The sequence below is a fragment of the Lepidochelys kempii genome, chromosome 6 (assembly GCF_965140265.1).
Source record: "Lepidochelys kempii isolate rLepKem1 chromosome 6, rLepKem1.hap2, whole genome shotgun sequence".
Classification (NCBI taxonomy): domain Eukaryota; kingdom Metazoa; phylum Chordata; order Testudines; family Cheloniidae; genus Lepidochelys; species Lepidochelys kempii.
In genome coordinates, this window is record NC_133261.1 from 76,099,445 (window position 1) to 76,119,356 (window position 19,912).

A 19,912-nucleotide genomic window follows, 5' to 3' on the forward strand; every position below is an offset into this window, starting at 1 on the left:
TGGAACTGTGTTGATGCAAGTTTGCAGAGCTATTAATCACATCCTGCTCAGAAGAACCGTGACTCTGGGTAACGCGCATGACATTGTGGCTGGCTTTGCACAAATGGGTTTCCCTAACTGCAGAGGGGCGATAGATGGGATCCATATTCCAATTCTTGTACCAGCCCACCTAGCCTCCGAGTATGTTAATTAGAAGGGGTATTTCTCTATGGTTCTCCAGGCGCTTGTGGATCACGGTGGGCATTTTATTGACATTAACGCAGGCTGGCCCGGAAAGGTGCATGACGCACGCATCTTTCGGAACACTGGACTGTTCAGGAAGCTGCAAGCCAGGACTTTCTTCCCAGACCTGAAGATCCTGTGCAATTAGTATAGAGGGGCTTCAATTCCTATTCCTGTACATAGGCTACAGACTGACTATTCAAAGGAATGGGGGTGCTATACCACAGACCTGCAGTTTGGCTTTGGACTTGAATGGATTTAATTCAGCTGCTCTGATCTCCACTCACAAAGAGCCTAAATATTTGAGTTAAGTGGATTTCATTCAGTAAAAATAAAGGACTACAATTTTTAGGGCCCTATGATGTAAACACTTATGCACATGATTTACTTTACTCATACAAATAGTACCATCACAGCCAATAGGAGTACTCTTGGGACTCAAGTCATACCACCTGCGTGTTAATTAGTATTAATTTCTTTGAAGCTGAGTCTATGCTTTCCCTATAGGCATTCATTTTTTAAAAGAACAAACTTAAGCTATCTACCTCCTCCAAGTACAGAGGAAAAATGGTTACATACCTGTGTTGTAACTGTTGTGCTTTGAGATGTGAAGCACAGTTCAGGAGGACAGGTCATGGAATAGATGTGTGCAACACATCTAAAAGAAAAACAGTTACAGTACAGGTATGGAACTGTTTTTTCTTCATCATCTGATTTCACATACCTATTCCATTTCTGTGACTCCCAAGCAGTTGTCTATGGAGCAGAGCTTGGAGTCTATTGAAAAGCAACTGCAGAACTGCCTTCCCAGAATCTACATTGCTTCTGGAAGCCAATGAAATGGCACAGTGCTTGATAAAGATGTGAACTGGAGACCAAGTCACTGCTCTACACATATTTAGTATTGGAATGTTCTTTCAGAATGCTCCTGAAACTGTCTGTGCACTTGCGGAATGTGCCATCAGCTTGGAAGGTGGTTTAGACTTTGCAACATCATAACACGTAGAAATGTACATGATCCATTCAGAAATCTGTTGTGAGGTAACCACCTCCCATTTCATCCTCCCTGTACGCGAAACAAATATTTGAGGCAAAGAATGACAGCCAGCGAATGAAGTTATTCCTCACCCTTGTGTGAATGCGGTTTGGAAAAAACCCCGTAGGTAAATAGATGGTTTAGTTGATATGGAAATTAGTACTCACCTTAGGAAAAAAAACTTCAGAGGAGGTCTTAAAGCAACGTTATCCATATAAAAAATAGTATAAAGTTGGTCTGCCAATAATACTTGCAGTTTTCCAACCCTCCAATCAGAAATAAATGCCACCAGAAAGGCTACCCTGGGTGATAATATGGAAAAGGGCAAGAAGTTAAAGGCTGAAAGGGAAGACCCATTAGAGCTGACAATATTAAGTTCAAATCCCAGGGGAAAGTAGCTCTTTAACCTGAGGAAAAAGCCTGGTCATTCCCTTCAAAAAATCTGATTGGGTTGCAAAATATCAAATATCAAATGACCTTGAAACAGAAGATGAAAAGCTGAAAGTGCAACCAAGTGCACCTTGAGAGAGCTTAGAGAGAGACCCGATTCGCTCAGATGCAGCAAATACTCTAGAACATCCTGAACCCTTGCCTCACCAGGAAGAACATTCCACTTGCCTGTCCACCTTTGTGTAGATAAGTAATTCTGGTGGACAATTTTCTATTGTTCAGTAGAGTTCTGCACAGCTAGTGACCATTCCCACCCCCCCTCCCACCAGTCTAGCCACTCAGCAGCCATGTTGTGAGGCTCTGAGGATTGGATTTAACAAGGCTGTGATTCTCGGAAACCATGTCTATATCCTGAAGCAGAATCAAGGGCAGTCGTCCTGACAACTTCTGGAGGCCCGAAAACTGGTGCTGTTGTGTCCAATTAGTAATAGAGCTTGAGCAATTAATATTAGAGAAGCATGATCTTACTTTGTTTTGAGAATTACCTAAGGTATATCAAGGGTATGAGAGGGAAGGCGTAGAGATTCATCTTCCATGAAAACAGGAACATGTCCATGATTGAACGCAGGCTCTGACCCACCATGGAGCAGAATTGATGGCACTACTTCTTCTGCTTCATAGTGAAAAGATCCACAGTCTGTCTCTCCCAGGTTTGAAAAACCACTCATATTATATTGATTTTTAGAGACCACTTGTGATCCCTGCTGAAAGATCCACTGAGATGATCCTCCAGAGAAATTTGAATCCCTTGTAGATGAGACACCCTGAGTGATATCTTATTCTGAATGCAAAAATTCCGGAGCCTAAAAGCTTCCTGACAGATCTGATCTGGCTCCCCATGTCATAATGCTGTCATATTGTCTGTAAGGACCTGAACAGAGTTTTCCCTTATCTCAAAAATTTTAAGGCCAGAGGAGATCATGATCATCTAGTCTGACTTCCTGCACATCACAGGCCACAGAACCACACCCACCCACTCTGGCTGAGTTACTGAAGTCCTCAAATCTTCATTTAAAAAGACGTCAAGTTACAGACAATCCACCATTTACTCGACTTCAAGCCCGCAAGTGAGCTGTGTCCCATGCTACCAAGGAAGGTGAAAAACCTCCAGGCTCTCTGCCAATTTGACCTGGGGAAAAATTCCTTCTTGACCCCCATTATGGTAATCAGTTAGACCGTGAGCACATGGGGGAGAGACCCACCCATCCAGACATCTGGGAACAAATTCTCTATAGTAACTCAGAGCTTTCTCCATCTAGTGTCCCATCTCTGTCCATAGGAGATATTTGCCAATAGCAGTCACAGATAGGCCATATACCATTGTAGGTAACCTCATCATGCCATAAATTTATCAAGCTCAATCTTGAAACAAGTTATGGGTTTTGCCCCCACTACTCCCTTTGGCCTCCACTACTCCCCCTTTTCCAGAACTTCACTCTGCAGATGGTTAGAAACCTTGATCTAATTTCAAGCCTAAACTTGTTGACCGCCAGGTATACCCATTTGTTCTTGTGCCAACATTGGCCCTTAACTTAAATAACTCTCCATCTCTGGTGTTTGCCCATCTGTCAGGAACCCAGACATTCATGACAAACTAAAGAAGACCAGAGTCATGGGAGGAAGGGTCAAGAGAAGGGCACTCCCTTGCAAATGTTTCATTGGACTTTCCACCAGTTCAAGAAGGATATCAAGAAGGATATTACTCTTGTAGGTACATGAATCAACCTGTCCAGAGCATGTCATATGGATGGTTGATGGATTTTTAACCAGTCTTTTAAACACCCCAGGTGTCATCTGGCATGCAGAGTTACAAATATGCAAGAGGCCATGTGTCTCAGAAGCCTTAAACACTTTCTCACCATTGTTTGCAGGTGAGCCTGGAGCAAGTTGCATAACTCCAGAATTGCTTAGAACCTGGTCTGAGGGAGGCATGCAATGGCTGATGCAGAATCTAGGAGTGTCCAGAATCACTCAATTTTCTGTACAGGATAAAGGATTGACTTTTCTGTGTTTATAATCAGGTGCAGCTGGCAAGCAGAGTCTGGATTTTCCTGATACCTGGAATGCCCCTGAATTAAACAATTGTCTAGGTAGGGGAATACCTGAATGCCAATTCTGTGGAGAGAGACAGCTATGATGGCCATGCATTTGGTAAATAGTCTTGGAGGACAGTAAATTGGTAGCGATGGCCTGATACCAGCATGCTAGATGGAGGAGATGGAGGTGACCTTTTCTTCCCAATGCACTGAGTCAAGCTGAGCAGCCTTTCCTCCCACAGCTGGCTCAGTATCTTTTTCATTTTCACATAGACCAGGGGAGAAGTTCCTCCTCCTTCCTGGTTGTAGTTACCTATTGTCATCTCCCAAGCAGCTGTCACACACTTTACTTGGGACATTTCCCATCCTTAGATGGGTATCATAGATTTGGCAGTGTACTGCAGATGCCTCAGTGTCCCGGCTTTCAGCTGGAGGCACCACTACACCCTGTTCTGTAGTGCCTCTGGTTCCCTGATAATGATGGGCAGAAACCTTATTTCTGGCTCAGTTGCAGCCAGGACACCAAGGGAGACAGATGTGTTCTGCTTACTCCAGCCTGCTGACTCTGCTGCCAAGCCCGGCAATGCCCTGCCCACTGCGGAAACTGTGTCTGCCACAAACCTGCCAGGACTGCTGCTGGCCACCTACCCAGAGGAGATGGAAGGCACCACATAGTGCCAGGTACACCCTGAGGGGAGGATAGAAAGTGGCCCAGGGACAGCCTACTTCAGTTTAGCTGTAGCACTGCCTGAAGCATGGTTGGCATGTTGCAGCTAGATTCTCCGCTGACTCAGTGGCGGACCACTCTGTCTGTTAAGGGCCGTGGGTTGGGGCCTAGTGGAGTAGGGTGGACCGGCCCCCTCCCTGGCACCCCACACCTGGGGCAGTAGCCTCCCCTTGCCAGGTCAAGAGGCCTGCATTTGTCAGTTGTCTGCTGGAGCTAGAACATTTGGATCCTGGGTTTTTGCTCTGTCCCTGCACCAAGGACCCAGAGCTAATTGACTCCTGGGTTTTCACTCTGCCCCCTCATGAAGGGCCCAGAGCTTAACTGACTACTGTGTTTGCTCTGCCCTTCTCTAAAGGGCCCAGAGCTTATAGACAGCTGAGTTCACTCTGGCCCCTGCCTAACAGGCCCAGAGCCTGCAGACTATCGTGTCTGCTCTGGCTGCTGCCAAAAGGGCCCAGACACCACAGACTAAGGTGTTTGCTCAGCCCGGGCTTAAAGGGCCCAGGGGCTATAGATGGTTGGCTGTTCAGCCCCAGCCTAAGGGCCAGAGCCTACTGGCCCTGGGAGACCCTGCTTTTGCCTTAGGGCTGGAACCAATTGACTATCTGGGGGATCAGCCCTGTTAGACCAGTTGAGACACTAATGCCTAATGCTAATTCTCCTGATATTCAGCAGCAGTCCTTATGGCGTAGTGAGGCCGTGTGGCCTTCCTCCGACCCAGAGTGGGAGGGATGACTGCCTCTCCACTATACCCTCTCATACCTTGGAAATGCTGCATGTAAGGGAGCTGGACCAGAAGGCTAAATGTAAAAGATAAAACAGGGTCACAAGAAAATTTTTCATCTCTTTGCTGTTTGGATTCTTGCAAGGCCTGGAGCTAAGAAACAAAAAAGCAGAGAACCCTAAGGTCAACCTGAGCTAAGCCCTGAAAAGACATCCAATGCTGACAGATTATTACATCTCTGTCACTTTTTAGAACCATAGACTGAACTCATTTGTGCATATATGTGGCCTTCCTTAAACTTTAAATAAGTCTTATTTCTTTTTCTTAGTTAATAAACCTTTAGTTAGTTTATTACAGGATTGGCTACAGGTATTGTCTTTGGTGTGAGATCTAAGGTACAAATTGACCTGGGATAAATGACTGGTCTCTTGCGACTGGGAGCAACCTGAATATTGTGTGATTTTTGGTGTAAGTGACCATTTATCACTAAGTCCAGCTTGCATGGGTGGCAAGATAGACTTGACAGCCTAAGGGGACTGTATGACTCCATGGTAAGACTGTTATAGCGGTCCAGAAGTTCACATTTAGTACTGGCTTGGTAAAATCTAATTATAGAATGTATCACCAGTTTAAGGTGTCTGCCCTGCTTTTTGACACTCTGCCCTGAGGTAGGCACTCATGGTCATGAGCCCCTCCAGACAGCATGACAATGGTGACTCCCCAACCCACTCCCATTTGTCTTATGTACCCCTTAATTTGAGTTGCAACTTCAGCATACTTCATATCTCCTTTTTTCTGAATTCCCTCAAACTTCCTTCAGGGATCACTTTAAATTTTTGCAGTAATTCTTTTTTAGATAACCCTCAATCTTTGTAGTTCTCTCTGTTCATATGGATGAAAGTCACTAAGGCCTTCCCTGGCAGAAGTGGAGCCAGACACCATACCATGTCTTCTTGCCCCATCTTATTCAATTCATATCCCATTTCAAAAGCATTTAGAAGTACATTCATGTCATCCCCTTCCCTAAAGCAAGGAAACAATTTGGAGTCTATGTGGCTCCCCTAGACTAGGCATATGAGGTCTGGCTCCACCTACCAGATCAGTTTTGCTGGCACAATCTCTCCATCTCGAACTGATGTTGATGCTCCTTCTCTCTCTCTCATCTCGCTGCTTGACTGGGGGCAAGCACCTCTGGCTGCTGTTTCTCCAGGGGCTACAACAGTGTACACCAGTTACCAACCAGCTTTTACAAAGCAAAGTACATTTATTCTTAGGGCAAAGCATCACAGAGAAAACATAAAAACCACAAGTCTTACATGTTTAGTAATAAACATAGCAGAAGTTGCCTTTCAGTCTTATGGGCCCTACTAGGCCAAAGTGATTCCATCCTTTTAGCAGGATTGGGCCTTCCCATTGGACAGAATGTCCTGTCCATTTGCTCACTCAAAATGAAGATCCTGAGTCCTTTATATATCCCCAGTTCTTTGTTTGTCTCTTCATCTCTGGAAAATCCATTCTGAACCAGTATGTGCAAACCACCCCTCGTGGTGCTGCTTCTCCAGAGCTGGTTACAATCCTGGGGTAATCACCCCTTATTGTTTTTAATTCTGTAAGAGCTGTAGTAACTCTTCTCCATAGCAGTAGCAGACTCACACAGCTATGATGTAGCTGTGGTAGTGCATAGAATGGACTTCCATCTTGAATGGTCCCTGCAAGTCTTCTTCCTTTGGCAAGAGTCAATATGGGAGGGTTTAGGCTTCTTAAATCCCACAAAATTGAATCTTCCAACCTCTTTCATGGTTGGCCTCATGTCCTACTTCCTTCAATGGCAGCTTTGTAAACCTTCTATAACTGTACCTTCTTGTGCACATTGGACATGACCCCATATTTGCAGTTGTCTTCTTCTTAACTGGTGCAAAACTGCAGCTTGCCAGGATCAGCTAATTTGTCTGTGACAAAATCAACCAATGGATGTTAAGAATATACCATACCTTTTGTTGAAAAAAACCTGTTTGGTTTCTTCTGCTCAGCTGTTTTTAATAACCATTTTTCTGCTCCATATAATAGACATGTTATCACTATTGCATTGAACACTCATCTTACTTTTCGCACAGACATCCTGTCACCAAAACAGAGGGCAATGAAGACGCTGAAATCAAGCATGTAACTTCGCTGGATATAGAACCCTTTGTTATCAATTATCAGTCTTCAGGGATCTTACTTCTCCCCCATTCAGAAGGAGACTGTTCCCCTCCCAGGTGCTTGGAAAGTCATCACTACTGACAGATAGTGTCTAAGCACCATGGAACTGGGTTACATGTTCCAGTTCTTTTCTGTCCCTTTCCCCTTCCACATCCCTTTTCAGCGACCCGCTCATGTGTCACTTCTTCTTTAAGAAATCCAATCACTTCTTCATGTAGGAGCTGGTATCATTCCATAAAGTTTCGTAATCTTATGTCCCTAGATTTTTGTGTTCTCTTTTTAAAAGATCAGCAACCACAGCACTTGGCTCTATTTTGCCTTGGTGAGGGCCACATTAAATAATGGGTTTGAGAATCACTGCTCAGGACAGACCCCCTTGCAAATTAGACAGTGCTTAAATCCAGGAGACTTGGACATAACCAAACTGCCCAGTGCCAGGTGAAACAACCACAGAGAAAATAAAAAATAAAATATTCCCAAGTGGGAAACAACACAGGTAACTATACACTAGCACTATAACAACTATTTACAAGAAAAAAAATTTCTTCAGAGGAAAAAAGGGGAACCAGAGCAACGGCCCATGGAGAGCTCCAACAGTGCAGCGAGAAGGAATTGAGGGGGTGCTGGGATGGCTTTGCCTGTTATTCCTTGACCTGGACGTGCAAGGAAATGAACAGTGCATGTGCCACCCCGATGGGTAAGGAAAACTCTTTTGATAAGTCCACACCTGAAGTGGAATACACATGTAAAATCATCTGAAAAGGAACAGACATGTGCAATCACTTGAAGAAGAACCCCACTTACCAGACCATTTTAGTTTACAAGAAATACTGAACGCTATGAAATATACAAGGCCTTACAGGCTCTTTGTCAGGTAATGTCTTATTGAATTTTTACAAAAAGAATATTATTCAACTTATGAGGTTCTTCCCTTCTGGTATAATAATTCATTTTTCAATGGTTTGGCCTCATGCAGTATTGCAATAATGAATTATTTATTTAACTGCAGAATAAGTAATTCCCTAGTGTTCATCCTGCCCTCAGATAAAATAACGCATGTCAGTGTCTTTTGTAAGTTCTGCCACGTTGCATGAACAAGTTATGCAGGGATGCACACCAAAGAGTCCATTTGTCTTACAGATCAAACATAATCCTACAGACCAGTTATCATAGAAATCCAACTAAAAGAGTTATTTTATGCATATACATTTCTATAACATTATAGAATATAATGAATATATACAGAATATAACCACAAAGCCTATTTTCCCATGATGCTTACTGACAACTGCTGGGTGTTAATTTATGAAGTTCTGAGCTGTTTACATTGTTTGGTTTAGATCTTATTATTGTATTCTGTTTTTGTCATGAACTATAAATTTTACCTGTGTGTGCTATCCCCAAAATCAAAATCAAAATAATTTTCTATGTTAAGAAAGGACTGGAAATTATAATTTTCTTTTAGTTATAGATAAAATACAAAATGGTAATTATGTTGTTCACAATTAACACAAAGAATAGCGAGAGAAAGGAATTAGCAAGAATGAAGGTATTGGTAAGGAAATATTTAAAAAAATACACAGCTTACCTAGATACAACAATGCCATTCATTTGAAGGAATTTAAACAGCTCTTGTGCCTTCTCCCGGTCCCGAGACTTCTCCTTGGCTGTCAAGGTGTCATAAGGTACCAGTAAAGGATGACTACCTCCTCCTTTGGAAAGTTGAGAGAACTGTAAATTTTTCTATTGTAATGTTATTTTTCAAATATAAAGGGAACTACATAATTTGCATTGTCGTATGCTGTCTTCTGTTCTTTCAGACTCTTCCCCCTCCCTCATTTCATTTGTGGTTCACCAGATTCTGTTCTTACCTTTGCTCTCCAATTCCATTTTCTTCTTTCTGGCCCAAATGTTATGATAGTTTTCTGCTACTACCTCAACCATTCCCTACATCGCCACAAAGAAAAGGCAATCCAAAATTAAAAGGTGATAGAATAAAAATTCAGCTAACACTATTACACATAAATATACTTTAAAAACTGAGCTGAAATACAGAAACATTGTAGACAGGATATCAACAATTTTCTTTCATTAATTAATTAATTTGGTGTTTATACTAAGCATTAGCCTCAATAGAGACGTTATCTGGGTCTGACTCAGAACAACAATAATTGAATGGAAGTTCAGATCCAGAGATGTTTTCTAGCATGAATCAGTGAATGTTTAAAATCATTGTGTTTACCAATAATACTACTACGAATAATTGTTATTGTTATTATTATTATTATGTATATTATCGTAATACCTAGAAACCCTGGTCATGGACAAGCCCCCCTTTGTTTTAGGTGCTGTGCAAACACAGAAAAAATAAAATCTCTGTTCCAAAAAGCTTGAGTATAAGATAAAAGACAACAGGTGCAAATAGACAGATGGGGGAGTACAAGGAAACAATAAAACAATGTTGGTCAGCATGACAGACAATGGTTTCAGCACATCAGCGGCCTAAATGTTGTACAGTTATTGTAAGCATCATGGCAAATGAGAGTTTTAAGGGGGAATCCAAAGGAGGATAATGAAGTAGCTTTGTAGATGTTTATAGAGAGCTCATCCTAAGCATGTGGGGCAGCATGGGAGAAAACACAAAAGTAATTGTTTGAAAATTTAACAAATGGATTATAGAAGTTGGCCTCACTGGCCAGTCAGAGGCGAGAGTTGACATCTTGATAGTGAATGAGAGGTGATACATAGGATGGGGATAGACTGTGAAGACAAGAAGCTTATGTTTGATGCAAAAGAGAAAGGGAAACTAGCAGATGGTGCAAAGAGAGGGATGACATGATCAAAGCAATGAGCTAAGAAAATGATCTTTGAAGCAGTGTTCTGAGTGGATAGATTGGCATAACACTGCATTTGTCAAGGCCTCAGAAAACGATGTTCCAGTAAGCAAGACATGCGATGATGAGAACCCCAACAACAATTACAGCTGCGTGAATGGATAGGAAAGGCCATATCTTAGAGATGTCACGAAGAAAGAATCAGCAAGCTGTAGACACAACCTGGATGTGGGGACCTTCGAAGATGTCAAATTTAAAGATAATACCCAGGTTACAGGCCTGAGTGATAGGCAAGATGGTGGTGCTATCCACAGCGACTAAGAAAGAAGAGGGTTTTGGGGGAAAGATTAAGAGATCTGTCTTAGCCATGTTGAGCTTGAGCTGATGGCTCGACAGCCACAAGGAGAAGTCAGCTGAGATTTTAGCTTGGGCAGATGGAGACACACCTAGATTAAAGATGTAGATCTGTGAGTATTCAGCACAGAGATGGTAGTTGAATTTGTGTCTGTGAATAAGATTACCCAGAGATAAGGTGTAGAGAGAGAAGAGAAAGGGACAAAGGACAGAATCCTATAATACCCTCCGAAAAGTTGGATGAGGAATGAGGAGGATTGCCAGAAGAACAAGCTGAAGGAGTGAGGAGGGAGTTAGAAGGAGAACCAGGAGAGGAAAGTCATGGAAGCTGTGATGATTTTGGAATTTGTCTCCACAACTTCTGAATGTTGTTTGATATCATGAACTCTCTGCATGTATCTTCATCAGACTGCAAACTCCATTTTGATTATGGGAGCCAATTGCCTTGTCTGTTGTCTTTTTACCTCCATGTTGGGACTGAAATACAGGGCTGACAATAGAGGATTGTTAAATGGGATGATCTTCTATTCAAATATAAACACCCTAGAAAATAAGCTGGCTCCCACTCAGGAGAACTGGTTTGTCAGGGGAGAGGCAACTAGCAATGAGGTCCTGTGTGGATCTGTGATCACCTGAGGAGTCTGATTCCAGAAGTGACCTGACAAAGGTTTTAAAAAGGTTATAAAAGGCCAATTTTCACCAGCTCAAGTGGAGGGAGGTTGCTACAGGAGCCTGAAGAGGCTGGAGGTAACCCTGCTTACCTGAACTCAGATGGTCCCCTGTGGACTCCCAAGGGAAGGGTGAGCCAGGATGAAAGGAATGGTATTGATGCCAGTGTTTGTTGTTTTCTAAATGTTCTATGCATCTCTTGTGCTGTTAAGTAAAGAGAATTCTGCGTGTGTTGTGTGTTACATCTATCATGTGTCCTGGGAGAGTTAACTTGTGATTCCAGAGCACCCACATAGGTGGAGTTCTGGGAGAGCGGGGGCTGGGATTGAGGACATGGGATTCCATTAAGTTGGAAGAGCAGAGTTGTTTAGCTAGGAAGATGACAGAACCAAACAAGAAAGAACAGATTTGTAATGGAAGACGTCAGCAGTCCATGGGATTTCTGCCAGATATGCTCTGTGATGCTGACAGACCCTGGTTGGCAGTGGCCAGGATCAAACTTGGGACCTCTGAAGCTAAATTCATCAGCCACTACTGCATGAGCTGAAAGCCACATGCCTCTGAGCTAAGACTGTTCATCAATCTCTAGCTGTACCAGGCACCACTAGAATGGGACACCAAGCAGGAATGGGTTACAGCTCCACAACAGGAGAACAGGAGCTCAGGAAGCAGATGTTGGGCGTAAGTCAGGAATGGGCATTAGTAAGGCAGACCTGGCAATAGGAGAGCGGGACCAAAAAGTCAAGGGTGAAGGAGAGCAAAGCATGGAGAGAATCAACCACCATATCAATGGAAGGAAGGGAAAATAAAACAGGGAGGAGAGAGCTGAGCAGATGAGAAGTCATCAATACTGATGGACTGGAGTCATGGAGCAGAGAGGGGACTGAAGGGTGATGCTGAAAGAGATCAGGTGATGGTCACAGAGGAGGAACTCATCAACAGAGAGAGATTAGTGCTTGGTGAAGATCAAGTTAAGTGTCTTTTGGTGAGTGGGAGAGTTGAACCAGAGCTGCAGTTCAAAGAGGTGAGGGAACCTGCAGCTAAGGGGTTGGATGGGTCATCAAAATGGAAGATGAAGTCACCAAGGATGAGTGTCGGAGATTGTGAGAAGAGGAAGAGAGACCCCCAGGAGTCAAAATCAGAATGAGGAGGATGGATGGGGAAGAACTGGGTGGATGGTAGATGTCAGCATCATGGAGGGGGAAAGGAGAAGAGTGAGAAGCAATACCATTTGAAAGAGAAGAAAGAGTGGGAAAAGGGAGGGAAAGAGGGTCAGAAGCAGCAGGACTGGGAGAGGAGAAGGCCAACACCCCACCATGGTCTGATCCAGGTTGGGGAGTGTGAGAGAAGGCACAGGCTCTATCGGAGATAAAACATTTATTTGTTTTAAATAGTTGTTTATTTTCATTCTGATTCAGAACTGCATTATTTGTTTAGTTTTGTAAAAATGACCCTTTCAATGATCTGGGTGCATGTACTTAAAAAAAAACATAGAAAAGCAATGCCATATAGGCTGTCTTTCCCCGAGTAAACTTGTTTGGAGTAATAATGCAACCTCTGGAAGGCATACCTCCATCATATCTCACTCTCTTATTAAATGCCTGGGAAAATACATGGGCTTTGGAACATGCTTGGAATATTAATTTACTCGCTTTAGAACCAAGGCAAGAGACAGGTTCCTAAGATGTGGGGCAGTTACTGAAAATGCTTTGCCTGCAGTCCCCTTATGGGCTTTACATTGCACTATTTTCTAGAAGGCCAGACGATACCAGCTAGCACATGAAACACCATCAACAGAACAAACAGTAGACGTCTCATTTTGAACTCATGTTAACTGACCCTGCAAAATTGAGAACAAATGCAGTATCTACCTATTTGTATAGGAGGGTGCAACAAGTATACTCACAGACATGTACATGTACCCATAAAACCCCACACATGTGCATAAAATGGGTAAGTGTACACACAGATACACATTTGCAATCACATACATGCAGGTTTTTGTAGGCACACCAATTACACATTCCTTTGAAGATGTGACCCTACATGTTGATAGGTCACTTCATACTTTTTTTCCGCAGAATACGCTGAAAATATTAATACACACCTGGAGCTCCCTAGAGAGTACAACATTAGAAAGATCAAGTGGTGTTGGGCTGTATCCATTTCCCTGGAAATATAATGGAAGAGTTATTGATGTTTTTAAACTATTTACTTCATTTCTATTGTCAACAAAAATAGAATTAAACTATTTAGATTTCTGAAGCCCTTTGAGTAAGAATCATGTTTGCCTTTGTGTCTTGTACAGAGATGAACATACCATGGATGTTTAACCAACAACAGAGGCTATAATACACTTATATTTATTCTTTACATGCTCATTTTGTTCATCAGGCCCCAATACAGCAAACCAATTAAGAACATGATTATGGTTAAGCATGTGAACAGTCACTCTGAAATCAATGGTACTACTCATATGCTTAAATGATCTGCTGAATTGTGTCCATTTTTCTTTACATGCTCATACCCTTATTTACATGGCTGTTTGAAACAGTTTTCTATTTATGTGATGTTATCTAGTGCTGGTAATGTATATTGTGTATTTTCAAAAATGCAATTAAAGGTGATAATATGGATTTATGTAAAATGTAAACAGACTTTTTCAGAGAGAACTTGTTCTTCTTGTAATAGTTCTAGCAGGACGTTTAAAATATAAATGCACATTACATGATAAGGCTATCAGAGGGTGATTAGCTGCAACAAACAGATAACCTATCTCCTTGGGCCTCGTCTTGTCCCACTGACCAGTCAATGAAAAAATTTCCACTGGCTTCAATGAGACAGATGCAGGATCCTTATGAATTTGCCTCTGTAAGCTTCTGAGCATGTTCAATTGTATGTGTGACACTGCAACTCTGTGACACACACCACACAGTGTGAGTATGTACCCGGGCAGAGGCGAAGAAAATATATTCAAGGCTTCTCACTAATCCAGGTCACCACTGAGCTCGAGATTCACACCAGCAAGTGAAATAAGCTTTTGGAGATTAATTTCTGAGGTTCTTTATTTGAGAAATGTACACCAAATTTGATGGCAGACAATTCTGCTGTATACAGACAGGCATCTATCAGTTCTATAAAGAAGTATATAAGAAAATACAATAAAAACCATATTTAAGGAAAAAGTGAGATGTACCGATTGGGAATCTGGGGATGGGAGGGCACAAGCCTACCCACAGCTAAAGGTCCCTCCCCACAGATACCAAGTAATTTTGGGGGACAACTGATATAAAACAGGGAAGGGAGTGAAAGTCACGGGGCAAAAGTAGGGAGCCAGAGGGGGACACTGAGCAGAGAACCCCGAACAACACCCACTTCTCCTTGAAAGCATCCAGAGAGCCAGTGGGTGTGGCTCAGAGGAACTCTGCCCAGATATGTGAGTGAAGGGAGGAGTGCAAACAGGATCCACAGTCACAGAGCACCTCCCCATCCAGCATCCTCCTCCTGGTATGGTGGATGGCCACCTTGACCAGTGCCAGTGAAGGAGGCTGACGAGGAGGTCTCATGACTTCATGGACCCATGGATGAGATGTGCAAATATCAGGAGCTGAGGGGAGAAGTGCAGCCAGAATCTGAGGAGAAGGTTCTGGAGGAGCCAGAAAAGGGGCTGAAACCTGGCGCAATCGATGTAAATGTGTGCCAGGGTGTCCCTCACACTGAAAAAGGGGCAAGAGATGGGGGCAGGGGATGCTCCGTGAAGGAGCTGCCAACTAATATCCCTGGCAGGCCACGGGATCAGGGTGGAATACAAACTGGCCAACTGGGACTCTCACCCTCCACGGATGGAAAAAGTGGGATGTAACTGCTAAAACAAGATAGCACAAAGATCTACAAAATAAAGGGATTAGACTTCAATATTCATGTATTTAACATGGTCATGGCCCATTTCCAGTTCCCTACCACAAAGTACTAGAGGCCCTTTTGCTTAAACAAGAGGGAAAAAAAACCTCTCAGAGAGATCTCAATCATTAGGTTTCATTAATATTAAACAAAAGCTTTCAAATACCCCACCTAGTGCCTCTAGGCTGAATATAAAAAAGGCTTGATTCCCAAGTCTTTCCAACTAGATTCAAGAGGAGATGGAGGGAGCTTGTTTCTGAGGGCATTCTTTCTTCAGAGACTGCCTTCTCTTTATAGGCTTATCTTTCATTTAGCAGTGCAGCCCACCTGCCTTTGTTATAGGGAATCAGTTTCCAAAGAGATTCAGGTGCTGTCTTTCAAGTTTTCTGAGCCATGCAAGGAACTTCTCTGGATCCTACCTTCACCTACAACTCTGTTGTCCCAGTGAGTAGGTTGATGCCACCTCAGTTTATTAGGGAAGCTGGGATAGAATGCTTCAGAGCCATAAAAACCCTCCTTATGCCTGTCACGCTTATCTTTTTTATTTTGGTCAGCCCTATCAACACATTTTAGTTATAATTGTTATTTGCAATTATAAGACATCTATCACTATGGTATGTGACTGCAAATAATATCTACAGTAGTTGTTTTAATGTGTAACTAATTAGGTTTCAGCAAACAGAACCATACTAGTCACTTCTAATCCCACTTCCTTATCACCTACTACAAGCCTCCATATATGAAAGCTCCATTACCTTGTAATAACTGTTTTACCCCAGCTTCCCCAATCTTTTAAAAATAACTTTATTTCCGAGAACACCCCACCAAGACATGATATAAAATTTATCAAGACACTGTTTCATGAGATACTATGTGTTTTTACAGCATTGGGTCTCTGATCTCACCTGAGGCCTCTAGGAGCTGCTACAATACCAAAAATGACAGCAATACTAATAAGCTAAGTGTGGCAGTTTCTTTTTAAACGATACAATTTTAGGGTCAATTCTCTGTAAACAAGTGAATTGATCAATTTCTGTGGTTTTAAGCAGTTTTGCCTTACTTGGCTAGGCTGTGATATGCTGCGGAGCTTTTCATTTTCACGCTGCTGTACCATTGCTTCTCCTTCCTTGGTCCTTTCTAGACTCCATCCCATGGCTAACATGGTTTTAAGCGATTCTCTGGCAGGCCAACGATAAATTTCCTTTTCCTTTAAAGAAAAACAAATGAGTGGATAATTATATAGTGTTTCACAAGCAACTAGCAAAAGCCTATGGAGAAATATTCTGCCCTCAATTACACCTGGGAAAGCCCAATTAAAATCAATATATGTTGTACAGGTACAACTGAGGATAGGATTTGGCTCTTTATTTCAAGTAGTTTTAGAAATAGTCATATTGCTTACTTCTTTCTCTTGGGACACTTATTACTAGGACACAGTACAATGCATTAGAAACTAAGCACAGCATACAAGTGAACGTTGAAGCAACATTTGCAGCTGCTTGCAAACTATTTACTGGTCTTTCTGACCAAACAGGAAAATGTAGAGTACTGTACTTCTACCACAAAATATTCACCAATCCAAGATGCTATTATTGCAATGAAATCTCTACATGGTGCACATTTGAGTTTGTCAGCACAAGAGTCCCTTCTTCCACCACCTTTTGAGTCACAGATTGTATCAACATAAAACATAATGGTCTATTCTCCCCTTGATGCAAATATGAACACCACTAAATTTTATTGGCAGGGAATGTATCTTGCTGGTTTTATGAGAAGTAAAGGTCTTTTGTCTTAAAAGGTTATGACATAAAGAAAATTTGAATGTTTCATTATCCAACTCTTAGAAGTAGTTACCATATATTAATAACTACAGGATATGGCATGTTTATAAAGTAAACACATTGTGTAAGAAGTGATTAAATATCCTCTCCTCAAATGAGAAAGATAAATTATCTCAGAATAACAAATATTAAAATACTTTAATTATAATGCAAATAATAATAATAATAATAATGCCTTAGAGTTCTATGGTGCATTGTGTCCAAGGATCTCAAAATACTTTACAAATCTCAGCTAATTAAGTCTTCAGCATCCATGTGAATGTAGCTGTCCCCATTTCTCAAATGGGACAAATGAGGTAAAGAGAGGGTAACTTTAAGTGACTTGTCCAAAGTCACACAGGCAGTCACTAGAAGAGCATGCAATAGAAACCAGCAGTCCTGACTTCAGCCGCTGCCCTACCCACTAGAAGATTCTCATTCCTGGTCAAGAAACAATTCACCTACAAACAATGTTAGAAATGTTTTACCGCAGAGGGAGTTTCCCCTTCTATCCTCCACACCTTCAGCAGAGAAGTGATCTGCCTTGGCTGAGGAGAGATCTCTATTCAAAGATCTTCACTCATACCTTTATCTCAGCCACAGGAAGGATAAAAAGGGTTCTCTCCACCACAAAGGGCTGAGAGCATTACATCCACAATACTCCCAGCATCAGTTGCTCTACAGGATGAGAGAGAGAGACTGGGAATCAAATCCAGACTTCCTGCATAGATTACAAAGCAAATGGTTGATCTAAACTACAGTTCTTGTCATTAACTGAAATACAATAGGATTTGGCTCTCCCCAACTCTTCTCTCTATTTCATGTGCTTGTTAAAAAGGATTAATGAAAATTGTGCTAGTACCATGCTGATTTATGCTAAAAAGAACTATAAGCTTTCCTTCATTACCTTTTCAGTTAATGTTTTGAAAGGCCTTATTAACGGATGTGTCTTCATATTTTCATCCAGTGAAACACCATATTTCCATCCACTATTACTCTGAAAACATAAAATATACTTTAAACTTTTTTTCTTATATGAATAATGTAAATGAACAATCGTAAATGAACTAGTCATTTTAATATGTGACATACAGAACTGCATATCTACCTAAACAGCAGTTGTGCATCACACCTGGAAAATGTCTCTACCCAGGGATTCCCAAAATACTGTCCCTTCTATATTTTGCAGGCAGACCCCCTAAAACAGACTTCAGATATTTTCCTTGTGTAATGGCTGGTTATTTTGACCATAAAGTGGTTTTTATTCTTGGTTATTGTTCTCCATTTATCCCTAAGACTTTTATGATGTATAGCTGTTTAAATTCTGCTTCCCTCTCTTACTGCTTTTTTTATATATAAGCAGATAACAATGAAAGAAAATTTTGAGATAATTTCTTCAGATTTTTTACTGACTAAATATAAAATAGATTTTGATGCCCTCTTTTCCTTTTTACAAATAGGCCCAGAAAAAAAGCTATTATCAAAGTTTGTGTGACTCTTATTCTCATTTATTAAAAAAGATAGAGCTGTATTCCTTTAGTGGAATGTTCAAATGAAACAACAGTAGTTTCATTCCTGCTACTTATTCTTCATTCTTCTAAGATCAACCTAGTGTCTTTTTAAAGACTAGTTAACTTTTGATTCTGAAATAAATGGGTGATTTCATTTCATATGTGTTCATTATCCTGAGGCTATTTACTATCAGTACTTATGGGAATAACTGGCGGAGAACTAGTTGCAATTCTAATGGTTCAAAGAAAGTCAGAGGTGGGCAGAGTTAGATAAACAGAAACTGAAGAAAGTGTTAACAGAGATACTGTGAAGATTGGCAGGCCCAAAATATAACCCCATCCTACTTCCCTTAAATTATAGGGCATTATTTTTCAACTCTCCTGTGACAGAGAAAAAAAACCAGTCCTAAAATAAAGTGTTAACATAAAAACATTACCACTCCATACGGCTAAATGCAGTGCCTTGCATAATGACAGCTTTCAGCGTAACAGCTGTGTTAGTCTGTATTCGCAAAAAGAAAAGGAGTACTTGTGGCACCTTAGAGACTAATTACATTAAATTGGTTAGTCTCTAAGGTGCCACAAGTACTCCTTTTCTTTTTGTGAATACAGACTAACACGGCTGTTACTCTGAAACCATAAAAACATTAAAATCTCAGCTAGGCTATCAACCAACAAATATAGAATGCTGGACTACATAAGTGTAGGCACCGGACCACTTACTCCATCCCCTCTGCATGCAAACATCATTCACTCAAACACTCAACATGAGTGCAGGCTTTTGTAAACATCAATCCTCTCAAGAGTTGCAGGCATGTGAATCAGGACTAAATCTCTTACTCTTTAAGGTGCCACCAGACTCCTTGTTGTTTTTGTGGATACAGACTACACGGCTACCCCCGATACTGGACTAAGGTAGTAGACCTAAATTTCAGACTTACAAGATTTCTCATGGTCTTTAAACAGTTTGTAGTTCCCTATTTAAAAACCCGTCTAAACTGTAGCAGACACGGACCCACACCAGTTCTTTCTACTACTCCCCTACTTTCTAAATGAGCAGAGCTATCTCACTTTTTATAACACTTTTACACCTAAAAATCCCTGTCATCCAAACTACAACCCCCCCCCCCACCTTTCTTTTTATCCAGTAGCATTCAGTTGCAAGCCTCTGAACACAGATGCTATCCCTTTGCTAAACTGAATGATGCCACACAAGGCTGACAACTCCATTCCATATAACAAATGGTGCAAGAGAAAGCTGTCTGAGAAGCTCCTTAGACAGATTCAGTGGGAAGTCTTTCCGCACCCCACCTTGCCCTCACCCAGCATATCAGGAGATGGGAGAGATGTCTCAGTAAACAAGCTGCCACTCCACTCCTGAGGCACCAATGGGTGCAACACCTGCGGTTGGCTGATACAGAAGTCCC

The 19,912-nt window shown here is 41.7% G+C and overlaps 1 protein-coding gene across 16 annotated transcripts in view; it reads right to left on the minus strand.

Annotated features, from left to right (window-relative positions):
* Window positions 1–19,912, minus strand: part of RYR3 (ryanodine receptor 3) — a 581,477-nt gene that overhangs the window by 180,903 nt on the left and 380,662 nt on the right. For 15 of the 16 annotated variants that reach the window (XR_012159473.1, XR_012159474.1, XM_073348839.1 and 12 more), the window contains 5 exons: window positions 17,882–17,971; window positions 16,215–16,361; window positions 13,362–13,424; window positions 9,269–9,344; window positions 8,986–9,109 (listed from right to left, as the gene is read on the minus strand). Coding sequence is in view for 14 of the 16 variants with exons in the window: in XM_073348839.1 (XP_073204940.1) it covers window positions 8,986–9,109; window positions 9,269–9,344; window positions 13,362–13,424; window positions 16,215–16,361; window positions 17,882–17,971 (500 nt within the window). In the remaining 2 variants the exon portion in view is untranslated. The remainder of the gene's footprint in view (window positions 1–8,985; window positions 9,110–9,268; window positions 9,345–13,361; window positions 13,425–16,214; window positions 16,362–17,881; window positions 17,972–19,912) is intronic. The other variant, XM_073348835.1, reaches the window with a different exon arrangement.